Here is a 14,015-nt window from a genome sequence, read left to right on the forward strand (position 1 = left end):
TTCCTGAATGTCCTGCAGGAGTTGGGCTCTCTCCTGTCTCCTGTGGGGAGGGACCTGATGGATGGGGTTTGATTTGTTACAATATTTGTTTTATGTTTTGGTGTTTTGGCCTCATGGCATGTGGGATCTTAGTTCTCTGACCAGGGATCAAACTCGTACCGCAAAGTTGTAACCATTGGACTGCATGCATTCTTAGTCACTCAGTCATGTCCAAGTCTTTGTGACCCCATGGACTATGGCCTGCCAGGCTCCTCTGCCCATGGGGTTTTCCAGGCAAGAATACTGGAGTGGGTTGCCATACCCTCCTCCAGGGGATCTTCCCAACCCAGGCAATGAACCTGCATCTCTTATGTCTCCTACATTGGCAGGCAGCTTCTTTACCACTGGTGCCATCTGGGGAAGCCAACGCATATACAATACAGACACATGACAGTTTCCAGTACTGATGAGGATGTGAGCAGCTGGAACATCTGTATGTCACTGGTGGAAAACAGTTTGACAGTTTCTTCTAAACATGCACGTATCATATAGCCAGCAAATCCACTCCCAGGTGTTTATCAAAGAAGAATGAAAACTTGTTTTACACAAAAGTTTACACATTTATAAACTTTACTCATATAATCGTATAACATTTGTACAATTGAGTCTCAAGCTGCGTCTGCTTGAGCATACAAGAGATGTGTGTCATACTAGAGATGTGTGTCATTTTTCCCATCTATCATATGGAAAAATGACACACATCTCTAGTATACTCAGATGGACTCAATTCAAGGAACAAATTGTTGATTTGCCCAATATTATGCATGAATCTTAAAGGTGTTTTGGTCAGTGAAAGAAGCTGGGCCTCAAAGGCCACATAATGTATGATCACACTTGCATGAAGTTCTGGAAAAGGTAAAATTGTAGGGACAGAAAATATATCAGTAATTGCCAGGGGGCTGGTTGGGATGGAGAAATTACTGATTACCAAAAAGGAAGATAAAGGAATCTGGGGGGTAATGGAGCTGTTAGGTGAGAAAACGTGGTGGTGGCTGAAAACCACTGTATTTGTTAAAACTATAAGAACTATAGGGGCTTCCCAGGTGGTGCCAGTGCTCAAGAATCCACCTGCCAAGGCAGGAGATTTATGAGATGAAGTTTCAATCCCTGGGCTGGGAAGATCCTGGAGAAGGAAATGGCTACCCACTCCAGTATTCTTGCCTGGAGAATTCCATGGACAGAGGAGCTTGGTGGGTTACTATCCATTGGGTCTGTAAAGAGTCAGACACTAAAGAGTGCACATGCACGCACACACACACGCACACACACACACCTGAGAAGTGTAAACCACAGAGCCAACTTGACTGCATGTCAAATGATAACCATCACCCAGGAGGTGGGGAGAACCCAAGAAGGCACGTAAGCTGTGACAAGAGTATAACTGTACAGCAGATGAATGCCATAACCGCACTGAAGGGGCCAAGAAGAAAGAGGGTGACCTGAGTCACCCTGGAAGAGGGTTCTGACTGAAGGCTCTAAGGAAACAGACAGAAAGAACGCTGTACCCACACTGGGCATATTTTTTCCTTTTGCAGGGTGTATGCATCATCAGTTCTGGGACTACTTGATGTGTATACTAGAGTCACCAAGAAAATCCACTGCTGATAATCAGAGCCAGGCTCCCTCCCTGTCAGAGAAAGAAATTGGCAAAAAAAAAAAAAAAAAAAAGAGAGAGAGAGAGAAAAAGGTATAATCATACTATACCTTTACTATAATCATGACCCTTATGGTGCTGGACTGGTATCCAAGACTTAATTCAGTGTGAATTCATAGATACAGGAGATATGTGTGCACAATACCTATATCTATATGTATATATATGGAAGGATGGAAAGTAGGAGGAAGAAGGGATGGAAGGAGGGAAAGAATGAAGGAAAAAAAAAAGAAAAGGAAGTATCAGTACACTGTTGAAACACCTGCCATGCTCCATTGCTTATCTCATGTGACCTTGGAAACTCCAGGGGGAATTTCAATTCCCACAACATGAATTTCCTGTAGAAAGACTCACTGCTAATCTTGAAGCGCTATACAGTTGAGCCTTAAACAATGGTTTGGGGTTGGGCGGTGGGGGGTTGAGGCACCAGCCTTCCCTGCCACGGAAAATCCATGTATAACCTGCAGTTGACCCTCTGGTACGCTCAGTTCCTCTGTGTTCACCGTTCCGCATCCATGAGTTTTTTTATCTGGCCCTGTATAGTGTAGTATTTACCAGTCATAGAAATCTGTGTGTAAGGGGACCCAAGCAGTTCAAACCCATCAACTGTATAAGAGCTGGATGGTATTGGGAGCGGTTACTCACCAAAACCAAATGGGTGTTAGTTCTGTGCTGCTGCTTTACCACCTACCACCCACCTCCATTCCTGCTCCAGGTCACACACTTGGAGCTTCTTTCCCCCCTTGACATTCTCTCAGCTGTGATTCACAGGAAGTAAGCGTCCAGGACAAGGGAGTGAGAGTGGATCTCTGTGTGTTCTTTTCTGAGTCCTGTAACCCACGCTCCCAAGTTCAGCCCAGAGCACTGAGCCCACCAGGGTCCAGCCCACCTGGACCCACAGAAATGCCGCCAAGGTGACATTACCCCAGGCCATGCCACTGAATAATCAAAGTACATTTATTTTTGAATTACTAGTCAGAATCATGACAGAACTCTTATGTGATAGAAACAGTAGTAAAATACAGTACACAGCAATGTCATTTGAATGATATCAAAGACAAATGGTACACCAGCACATGAAAAATAGTCACTTTAACTACAAAGATGAAGAAATTTAATAGGAAATTTTGTTGCTAAGAAAAATATATGTCCCATATCTTTATTACATACTGTACAAAATAAAATATTGCACCTATAAGTCATATAAAAATATATACAAAGAGTATTGTACAAATGCTCTCTCTTTTAACTCAAAACCTCCAGCAATCAAGTGTGATTGGTGATGAACAACTCAGGGGCTGGCGTGTCCTCGTCACCTCCCTGTACCCACTCCCACTGCCACACCCTCCAGTATAGTAGCTCTCATCCTGGTGTCAGTGAGGCTGCAGTGACGACAAGAGCTGCAGTGCTCAGGATACGGCAGGGACTCAGCACGCTTGTCTAGACACACCCAAAGCCAGAGCCCACTGTTCACTTACGTGTGACCAGGGACTAGGGCCAGCACACCTGCCTCAGCAGACTCTGCTGCCACAGGCTGCAGGCAGCTGTAACCCCAAAGAAAGATGTATGACCACTTATTTGGGGCTGGGTGCCAACTAATGCCGTAACTGGTAAGATGGAAGGAAAGAGCCCCAGCTTTAGAACATATAACATTCACTCCAAACTTCATCTTCACCCTGACACCATCACTGACCCCAAACCCAAACCCACACCAACTCTGACCTAACCCTAATCCATAAAGTCAACTCCAGCCTCAACCCCAACTTAACTTCCACTCTCAACTAACCCAACCCTGAAACTAAAACCAACCCTAAACTTACTCACCAAACCCCAACTCTAACCCCTCATCCTAACTGTACATTACAGCTCAACCCTAATTCACTTTGGATTCACCGAAAAATCAGTTCAAACTAAAACAGTTATTTACTATAAATGACTCTGGTCAGCTATCATGTTTCATAGTTACATTACTTTCTTACAGTTTTTCCAAAATAAAAATCCTTAGGAATATTACTTTCTGCATAAATTAGGTCTTATAAGACTTTGATTTTCTGTTTGTGTGCAAGAGAATAGTGCTTAGAAAAGTCTCATTCACAGCTCTTAAAAGGACGCTTTGAATATACTTCAAAATCAGTAGACAAGGTGGACTTCCCCTCTCCTTTGAATTCTAAGATCCCTCATTCGCTCACACATTTCCTTCCACAGTTGTGAAACGGCAGCCACGTTTACTCTGTGTTTCCTTCCACAGGTTCTCTTAAGAGCGAGGACAAGGTGCCATTCCCCCCAGGACCTCTGGGTCAGTCAGGGTTACAAGCCTGTCCAGAGTGACTCTCTCTCACAGATGACACGTTATAATCCATAGAAATGCCATCAGAGCCAACATCTTAACGACTAGTGGCCAGAGCTTCTAAAACGTAGATGCCTTATCAACCTGCTGCAACCCTAGAACTGAGAGAAGCCACCAGCTGCTGTGTTTGCCAAGTCTTCAGGATGTCCCACTCTGTGCTTGTCTACAAACAACAGGAAGAGGCAGCCAGTGACAGTGCACTGGTGACCTTGGGGGTCTCCCGAGGTCCCAAGTGCAAAGGCGTGCCTGCTACTTACGGGATTTTATGTTAGTCCTGGAATATATCACTTAAAAGAGTTGGAATTAAAAACCAGTCATGGGGACATGACAGCATCCAATGTTAACAGTGGTGAGTTTGCATCGACTTTGGTTTGATCGTAGAATCGAGAGACTTTTAGAGAAGTATTACACATGTTTTGGATCAAGCTACATGGGGGAAAAAAGAGTTTTTACATTTTTGTTTTACCTTCACAGCAGCATAATGACCCCCACAAAGTTTTATCCTTCTTGACACGACTGACAGCACCTTCGTTTGTAGCGGTCTAGCGAACACAAATGAAGATGCTTTACAAACGTACAGTAGTGAGTTGTGTCTGTGCAGTCTCCTGAAAAATATATATATATATATATCCATTTAACATGGAGCTCATTAGAGACCTAGAGTTTTATGAAAAGTAGAAACCGAGATCAGAGTGAAGCAAAGTAACTAGGCTTGGGTTAGGGTCATTGCTCTGCACTAGAGTCAGAAGTGCCCTGAGGGCTTCCCTGGTGGCTCAGTGGATGAGAATCTGCCTGACAATGCAGGAGATACAGGGTTCAATCCCTGGTCCGGGAAGATCCCACATGCCATGGGGTAACTAAGCCTGTGAACCACATGGGCCTATGCTCTAGTGACTGGGAGTGACAACCACTGAGCCCCCATACCCTAGAGCCCATGCTCCGAAACCAGAGAAGATATTTCAATGAGAAGTCTGTGCACTGCAACTGGAGAGTAGGTCCAACTCATCACAGCTACAGAGAAAAAGCCTGTGCAGCAACGAAGACCCAGTGCAGCCAAAAATAAGAGATAAATAACATTTTTTTAAAAAAGGGCCCTGGACCCACTTCTTAGCTGGGCCAGGTGGCTTCTCGCTGCCCTGTGGGGACTTCAGATTCCTCAGGCCACCTGCTCCTCTCACTAGCTTTGGGGGCATCATGGACCCTGGGAAAGCTATGGACCTGCTTTCTAGAAAAATACATACATGATTCTATTTCACATAGAACTTCAGGACACTGGCATGCCTGCCCAACCCCATCCAGGGAAGCCCTGGCAGAGGGGCTGAGTCTCCAGGCAGGAGGGATTCTGTGGAGAGGTGATCGGTGTGGCCACCCTACTCCCTCAACTGGTTTTTCTCTAAAGAACACACCGAGCCACACCCACATCAAAGCAGCTACTCCCCCAACATCCCAAGATCCCACACCCGTTCAGAATGGCCCTGTGGACGACACCCTGACAAGCCTGGCTCCCTGAGGTCAGGTTAGGACGAGGTTTGGGGGCAGCTGTGATACCTGTGAGGGGTACGTACTGTCACAGGAAGGCCCCAGGCAGTGCTGCCAGGAAGCGGGTTTCTTCCCGGGTGCACAGCGTGTCTTAGTCACCGGCTTGCAGCTCCCTGGGTGGACACAGTCAACTTTCCGAGACTGGAAGCCTCGGCCACAGGCTGTGGTGCAGGGCTTCCAAGGGCCTGCACGCCAACACGCATCACAAGCTCCCAGCAAGCAGTTCTTCTGAACGATGGGTCTGTGATGAAAACAAACAAACAAACAAAACAATGGAAAATGGGAGAAGCCTGGGATCAACTCTTTCACTGTACCATCTTTTCAGTGTATGAAAGGTCTGACAGTTAGGACCTTATTCACTGACTGGCACTGTTCCTGGCGGACTAAGCAAAGAGGTGGAGGAATCCGGACCTTAATGAAGGCAATCAAAGCACATGTTTCCGTGAGCCTCCAACACCCACTCAAGGCCTGCGCCCCAAAAGACCACTCTCCAGAGAGAACAAAATGGCAGAGGAATAGGTGGGCATGGAGTACATCTCCATGGATACATCAGGAATACACCTTCAGACACAAAAGTGCCTTCAGAACACCAGCTGAGAGTGGACAGGAGTACCTGACAAGAGGAAAAGAATATATCAGTTGAGTTCAGTTCAGTCGCTCAGGCATGTCCGACTCTTTGAGACCCCATGAATTGCAGCACGCCAGGCCTCCCTGTCCATCACCATCTCCCGGAGTTCACTCAGACTCACGTCCATCGAGTCAGTGATGCCATCCAGCCATCTCATCCTCTGTCATCCCCTTCTCCTCCTGCCCCCAATCCCTCCCAGCATCAGAGTCTTTTCCAATGAGTCAACTCTTCACATGAGGTGGCCAAAGTTCTGGAGTTTCAGCTTTAGCATCATTCCTTCCAAAGAAATCCCAGGGCTGATCTCCTGCAGAATGGACTGGTTGGATCTCCTTGCAGTCCAAGGGACTCTCAAGAGTCTTCTCCAACACCACAGTTCAAAAGCATCAATTCTTCGGTGCTCAGCCTTCTTCACAGTCCAACTCTCATATCAATACATGACCACTGGAAAAACCATAGCCTTGACTAGACGAACCTTTGTTAGCAAAGTAATGTCTCTGCTTTTCAATATGCTATCTAGGTTGTTCATAACTTTTCTTCTGAGGAGTAAGTGTCTTTTAATTTCATGGCTGCAGTCACCATTTGCAGTGATTTTGGAGCCCAAAAAAATAAAGTCTGACACTGTTTCCACTGTTTCCCCATCTATTTCCCATGAACTGATGGGACCAGATGCCATGATCTTTGTTTTCTGAATGTTGAGTTTTAAGCCAACTTTTTCACTCTCCTCTTTCACCTTCATCAAGAGGCTTTTTAGTTCCTCTTCACTTTCTGCCATAAGGGTGGTGTCATCTGCATATCTGAGGTTATTGATATTTCTCCCGGCAATCTTGATTCCAGCTTGTACTTCTTCCAGCCCAGCATTTCGCATGATAAGTTAAATTCTGCATATAAGTTAAATAAACAGGGTGACAATATACAGCCTTGATGTACTCCTTTTCCTATTTGGAACCAGTCTGTTGTTTCATGTCCAGTTTTAACTGTTGCTTCCTGGCCTGCATACAAATTTTAGAACCATGCAAAACTCAGTAAGATGAAGAAACTAGGGGGAAAAAACTGGAGTGTTAGTGAAGGAAAGTTGCATGGCTCAAGGTAGCCTGGAGTTAAAACTCCCCTCCAGGTCCTCCCCACCATTCTAGGCAAAACAAAGAACTCTCTTACCCAAATGAAAAATAGACATTAGGTTGATTACACCCAGCTCCAAGCTGGCCCAGCCTCTGGCCGATCTCCAGAACTCCTTGCCCCAGCTGTTTAAGAGATAACTACTCCCAGCAACCTTGGAGAAGAACAGGCCCCCTTAAGACAGTAGCTTTCTACATACATGCCTATATATACTTACTCTTTTCTTAGATAAGTGCATTCATGCATGCTAAGTCGCTTCAGTCGTGTCTGACTCTGTGCGACCCCACAGACGGCAGCCCACCAGGCTCCTCTGTCGCTGGGATTCTCTAGGCAAGAATACTGGAGTGGGTTGCCATCTCCTTCTCCACAAGTTCTATGCTGCTGCTGCTAAGTCGCTTCAGTCGTGTCCAACTCTGTGCGACCCCACAGACGGCCTCCTACCAGGCTCCTCTGTCCCTGGGATTCTCCAGGCAAGAACACTGGAGTGGGTTGCCATTTCCTTCTCCAAGGCATGAAAGTGAAAAGTGAAAGTGAAGTCGCTCAGTCATGTCCAACTCTTAGCGACCCCATGGACTGCAGCCTACCAGGCTCCTCCATCCATGGGATTTTCCAGGCAAGAGTACTGGAGTGGCAGCAGCTCGCTAATCTGACTGCTGCCCCTTCTGGCCTCATTAAAGGTGATCTGTTCCCTTAGAGTGCCAGTCTCGTTCTTTTTCTGAACCTCGCCTACTCTAACTCCGGACCTTACAGTTAGTAAGACTGGACCTGCCCTTACCTGCCCTTAGCAGGTGGGGGAAATGAAGCAGGGGGCAGGGGTCCCAGCCCCACATCGGGGCAACTGTTTGAGTCAGAGGAGAAACGTTTAAGGTTGTGAGTGAAACAGCTGATCTGTGGCAGCCTAAATGGAATGAGAATCAGACAGTCCTTGCCACAGCCATACATACCCCAGACAGGGATGCAGGTCCCCTAGAAGATGCAGAGGCTGGAAGCTGGAGTTTAGGGATTGTGGAGCAATCCCAGGGCGAGGGCTGCTGTTGATTGTGGAGACATGGAGTGAGGGGAGGTGAGGGAGGAGATTGTGGTGGGAAATGGCTGTGGAGGAAAGCCAGGCAGCCATGGAAGCAAGGCGATACTGCTGAGTCATGCGCAGAGGATGGAACCATCACCATAGCCTCTCTCTCCCCACACACCAGCATCAGCAGCTGAATAATAGAGAGACTGGCCTGTCAAATGCCTGACACGCTGAACTACAGTGTAGGACCCCAGCCAGGGTGCCCCTTTAAGTGTCTGGTGTGCCAATCTACACAGTAGGACCCCAGCTAGGGGGGTTCCTCTATGTGCCTGACCTGTTGAACAACAGAGAAGCACCCCAGGCAAGGGAGCCATCTAAGTGCCTGAACAAGCAGAGCACAGAGAAAGACTGGCCAAAGAGCCCTTCTGATTGCCAGCTACAAGAGGCTTGAAAAAAGATTCTGATAGGGCCATATCTCCTGTGGCAGAGGCAGTCCGTGTCCCTGCACACCTGGCACCACCAGGGTCCCCACAAGCCAAGTTGCTGCACCACCTTCACGCTCAACTCTCACTGGGACAGAGCTGCCACAGGCAGAAAAACTCTTGTGTCTATGCACACAGGATCGCTTCGGTCGTGTCCAACTCTTTGCGACCCTGTGAACTGTGGCCTGCCAGGCTACTCTGTCAGGGAGGCGGGGTTCTCCAGGCAAGAATCTAGAGCGTACTGGCCAATACTGGTTGCAATACCCTTCTAGAGCACTATATTTCCTGCTGCCCTAGCTGCCAACTCCCTTGAGTACCTGGTGCTGTCAGAACCCCTGCAACCCAAGCAGCTGCACCACCTCCACACCTCTGGCCCTCACTGGGGCAGACCCAAGTCCTCCACAGCAGCCTCAGGAGCAAACCCCAGTGGACGACCCACATGCAGAGGTGGCAATAAAACTACCATTGAAACCCAGGGGCAGTGTGGCTAAGGAAGAAGACTCAAAGCCTTCCCACCAGCTGTACAAGTTGCAGATTAAATCCACACAATCAACTAGGCAGATTCTGTGTCTATGGAATATATAAAAGATCACTGAGAGCTCCTACAAAAGAAAACGCACTAGTTTTGACAGCTGTGGACACTGGAGGCAAGAACACATAGGAGAAGGACCAGATTAGAATCTGAGCTGCCCTCACAGCAGGTCCAGAGATTGGCACAATGTTGGAAGGCATCCTAGGGAGGTGAGGCGGACTGTGACTCCCAGTGCGGGAAAGGACTCTGACAGCAGGGACTCAAGAAAAACTCATGTTTTGACTTGTTCTGTCAATTCTTTTGGATTTTTTCTCTTTTCATTTCCCCCCCCCTCTGTTGTAGTTGTCGATTTTATTGGCACTATGAAATCTAATTAAGCTTTCGAGGGTTTTTTTTTTTTCCTCAGTCACATATTTTATAGCTGTTATAAACCTCTGCCTCTATGTTGGGCTTTTGCAGTTCTGTGGAGCTTTCCTTTTTTTTTTTTTTTCTTTTGCATCTTTTCTCTTTTTTTAATTTTAATTTTTTAAACCTATTATTATTTTTCTACATTTATTCATTTGCTTTTCCTACTGTTCTTTGCCCCTTGCAGTTAATCTTTAATGTATATAAATCTTCTACATCTACCTCTATTTAACTTTGCAAATCTATTCTTTCTTTCTTTTCTTTCTTTCCTTTCCTCTCAACATTTTGTTAGCTTTATTTTCATTGCTTTATTCTCCAATTGGCACCTTGCTTTAGTTTAGTTGTCCAGTTTGTGCTTTAGTTAGTTTTGTTCTTAACTTGTAGATATAAATTTTGGTTTCCTTTGTTTGCCAGATCAATCTATTGTACTTTATTTTTGTTGGACGGTTTTGATTTTGGTCATGGGTGTATATGTATATGTGTATATTCCATTATTTTAATTATTATTTGCCTGATTTTGTAACTGCAGTTTGTCTGGGATACATCTTTGGTTTCTAATTTTTGGATATTTGTTTTAATTTCACTTAATGCCATAACAAACCACTTGTGGAATCTTCATTCCTGACCAGAGATCAAGCCCTGAGCCTTTGGAGTGGGAGCACTAACTCCAAGACTCTAGACTACCAGAGAACTAAACCTAGGGGGTATCAAACGGTGAGAACTCACACAAAGGAAACCATTTGAATACAAGACCTGGGAGCGCGGGCGGGCCGTCGTGGGCGCCGCTCCCGGCAGCTGTGGGTGCGTGTGGGACACCCCGCCTCCCAGGACCGTGGCAGTGCGGGTGCTCCGGGGGCCGAGGGCCGCCCGTGAAGTTCGGCGTGAGGAGTGTGAGGAGCGGCGCCGAGAAATTTTTTTATTTTTTAATTAAAAAAAAAAAAAAAATGAATACAAGACCTGGCATCACCCAACCACCAGATGAGGTTGTTCACCTCATCTAAACAACAAACAAAACAAAAATACAAATCCAGTCATCAGCAGACAGGATTACCACCTCACTTGCTTGCCTTGCCCATCAGAGGAAAAACAAACAAATAACTCAGCACAAATCTCACCCTATAGGAAGCTTACACAAACCACTGGACCCACCTTAGGAGGGCAGACACAAAAAGGAAGAAACAAGTCAACTTTGAAGCGTGGGAAAAGGAGGCCTCAAACATAATAAGTTAAAAAAATAATGAAAAGGCAGAGAAATACTACATAAATGAAGGAACAAACTAGAAACACAGAAGTCCAAATAAATGAAGATGAAATAGGTAAACTACCTGAAAAATCATTTAAAAATAATGATAGTAAAGATGATCAAAAACCTTGAAAGTAGAATGGAGAAAATGCAAGAATCAATTAACAAAGATCTAGAAGAATTAAAGAATAAACATACAGAGACAAATAACACAATTACTGAAATTAAAAATACTCTAGACAGAATCAATAGATTTCTGAAGCAGAACGAATCAGTGAGCTAGAAGATAAAATGGTGGAAATAACTTCTGAAGAGCAGAATAAAGTAAAAATGAAAAGAACTGAGGATAGTTTCAGAGACCTCTGGGACAATATCAAACACACCATTAGAATTATAGGGGTCCCAGAAGAAGAAGAGAAAAAGAAAGGGTATAAGAAGATTTTTGAAGAGATTATAGTTGAAAACTTCCCGAAAATGGAAAAGGAAATAGTCAATCAAGTCCAAGAGGCACAAAGAGTCCCATACAGGATAAACCCAAGGAGAAACACGCCTAGACACATACTAATCAAACTAACAAAGACTAAACACAAAGAAAGAATATTAAAAGCAGCAAGGGAGAAGCAACAAGTAACATACAAGGGAAACGCCATACACTTAACAGCTGATCTTTCAGCAGAAACTCTGCAGGCCAGAAGGGAATGGCAGGATATATTTAAAGTACTGAACGGAAAAAATCTACAGCCAAGATTACTGTACCTGACAAGGATCTCATTCAAAATTAATGGAGAAATAAAATGCTTTTCAGACAAGCAAAAGTTAAGAGAATTCAGTACCACCAAACCATCTTTACAACAAACGTTAAAGGGGCTTATATAGTCAAGAAATACAAGAGAAGAAAAAAGATCTACAAAATCAACCCCAAACAATTAAGAAAATGGCAATGGGAACATATATATCAATAATTACTTTAAATGTAAACAGATTAAATGCTCCAACCAAAAGACACAGACCGGCTGAATGGATACAAAAACAAGACCCATATATATGCTGTCTACAAGAAACTTCAGACCTAAAGACACATATAGACTGAAAGTGAGAGGATGGAAAAATATATTCCATGCAAATGGCAAGCACAAGAAAGCTGGAGTAGCAATCTTCATATTGGACAAAATAGACCTTAAAATAAAGAAGATTACAAGAGATAAGGAAGGACACTACATAATGATCAAGGGATCAATCCAAGAGGAAGATGTAACAATTGTAAATATCTATGCACCCAACATAGGAGCACCTCAGTACATAAGACAAACACTAACGGACACAAAAGAAGAAATTGACAGTAACATAATAATAGTAGGAAACTTTAACACCCCATTCACACCAAAGGATAGATCATCAAAACAGAAAATTAATAAGGAAACACAAGTCTTAAATGATACATTAGATGAGATGGATCTCATTGATATCTTCAGACATTCCATCCAAATGCAGAAGGATACACCTTCCTCTCAAGTGCACATGGAATATTCTCCAGGATAGACACATTTTGGGTCACAAATCAAACCTCAGTAAATTTAAGAAAACTGAAATTGTATCAAGCATCTTCTCCAACCACAATGCTATGAGACTAGGTATCAATTACAAGAAAACATTTTGTAAGAAACACAAACACATGGAGATTAAACAACACGTTTCTAAAAACCCAACAGGTTACTGACGAAATCAAAAGGGAAATCAAAAAATTTCTAGAAACAAATAACAATGAAAACATGACAACTCAAAACCTATGGGATACAGCAAAAGTAGTTCTAAGAGGGAAGTTTATATCAATAAAATCCTACCTCAAGAAACAAGAGAAACATCGAATAGACAACCTAAACTTACACCTAAAACAACTGGAAAAAGAAGAACAAAAAAACCCCAAAATTAGTAGAAGGAAAGAAATCATAAAGATCTGAGCAGAAATAAATGAAAAAGAAATAAAAGAAACAATAGTAAAGATTAATAAAACTAAAAGATGGTTCTTTGAGAAGATAAAATTGACAAGCCTTTACCCAGATTCATCAAGAAAAAAGAGAGGAGAATCAAATCAACAAAACTAGAAATGAAAAAGGAGAGGTTACAACAGACAATGCAAAAATACAAAGGATTGTAAGAGACTATTATAAACAACTATATGGCAATAAAATAGATAACCTGGAAGAAATGGACAGATTCTTAGAAAAGTTCAATCTTCTAAGACTGAACCAGGAAGAAACAAAAATTATGAACAACCCAATTACAAGCACTGAAATTGAAGATATGATCAAAAACCTCCCAAAAAACAAAAGCCCAGGACCAGATAGATTCACAGGAGAATTCTATAAAACATTTATTATTTTTTTTCCCCTTGGAGTTCTTTTATTTTTTGTTTTTTTTAAATATAAATTTATTTTAATTGGAGGTTAATTACTTTACAATATTGTATTGGTTTTGCTGTACATCAACATGAATTCGCCACAGGTATACACGCATTCCCCATCCCGAACCCCCCTCCCTCCTCCCTCCCCGTACCATCCCTCTGGGTCGTCCCTGTGCACCAGCCCCAAGCAGCCAGTATCATGCATCAAACTTGGGCTGGCGATTTGTTTTATATATGATCTTATACATGTTTCAATGCCATTCTCCCAAACCATCCCACCCCCTCCCTCTCCCACAGAGTCCAAAAGACTGTTCTATACATCTGTATCTCTTTTGCTGTCTCGTATACAGGGTTATCGTTACCATCTTTCTAAATTCCATATGTATGCATTACTATACTGTATTGGTGTTTTTCTTTCTGGCTTACTTCACTCTGTATGATAGGCTCCAGTTTCATCCACCTCATTAGAACTGATTCAAATGTATTCTTTTTAATGGCTGAGTAATGCTCCATTGTGTATATGTACCAGTGCTTTCTTATCCATTCATCTGCTGATGGACATCTAGGTTGCTTCCATGTCCTGGCTATTATAAACAGTGCTATAATGAACATTGGGG

General features: G+C 43.7%; 1 protein-coding gene across 6 annotated transcripts in view; it reads right to left on the minus strand.

Annotated features, from left to right (window-relative positions):
- Window positions 1-2,626: 2,626 nt before the first annotated feature.
- The window catches only part of ADAMTSL3 (ADAMTS like 3), a 381,778-nt gene continuing 370,389 nt past the window's right edge, over window positions 2,627-14,015 (minus strand). For 3 of the 6 annotated variants that reach the window (XM_027520883.1, XM_027520878.1, XM_027520880.1), the window contains 2 exons: window positions 5,606-5,820; window positions 2,627-4,645 (listed from right to left, as the gene is read on the minus strand). In XM_027520883.1, the coding sequence (XP_027376684.1) occupies window positions 4,539-4,645; window positions 5,606-5,820 (322 nt within the window). In that variant the 3' untranslated portion in view covers window positions 2,627-4,538. Of the gene's footprint in view, window positions 4,646-5,588; window positions 5,821-14,015 lie in introns of those variants that run through there. The other 3 variants (XM_027520881.1, XR_003507318.1, XM_027520882.1) reach the window with 3 other exon arrangements.

This window comes from Bos indicus x Bos taurus, chromosome 21 (assembly GCF_003369695.1).
Source record: "Bos indicus x Bos taurus breed Angus x Brahman F1 hybrid chromosome 21, Bos_hybrid_MaternalHap_v2.0, whole genome shotgun sequence".
NCBI lineage: Eukaryota > Metazoa > Chordata > Mammalia > Artiodactyla > Bovidae > Bos > Bos indicus x Bos taurus.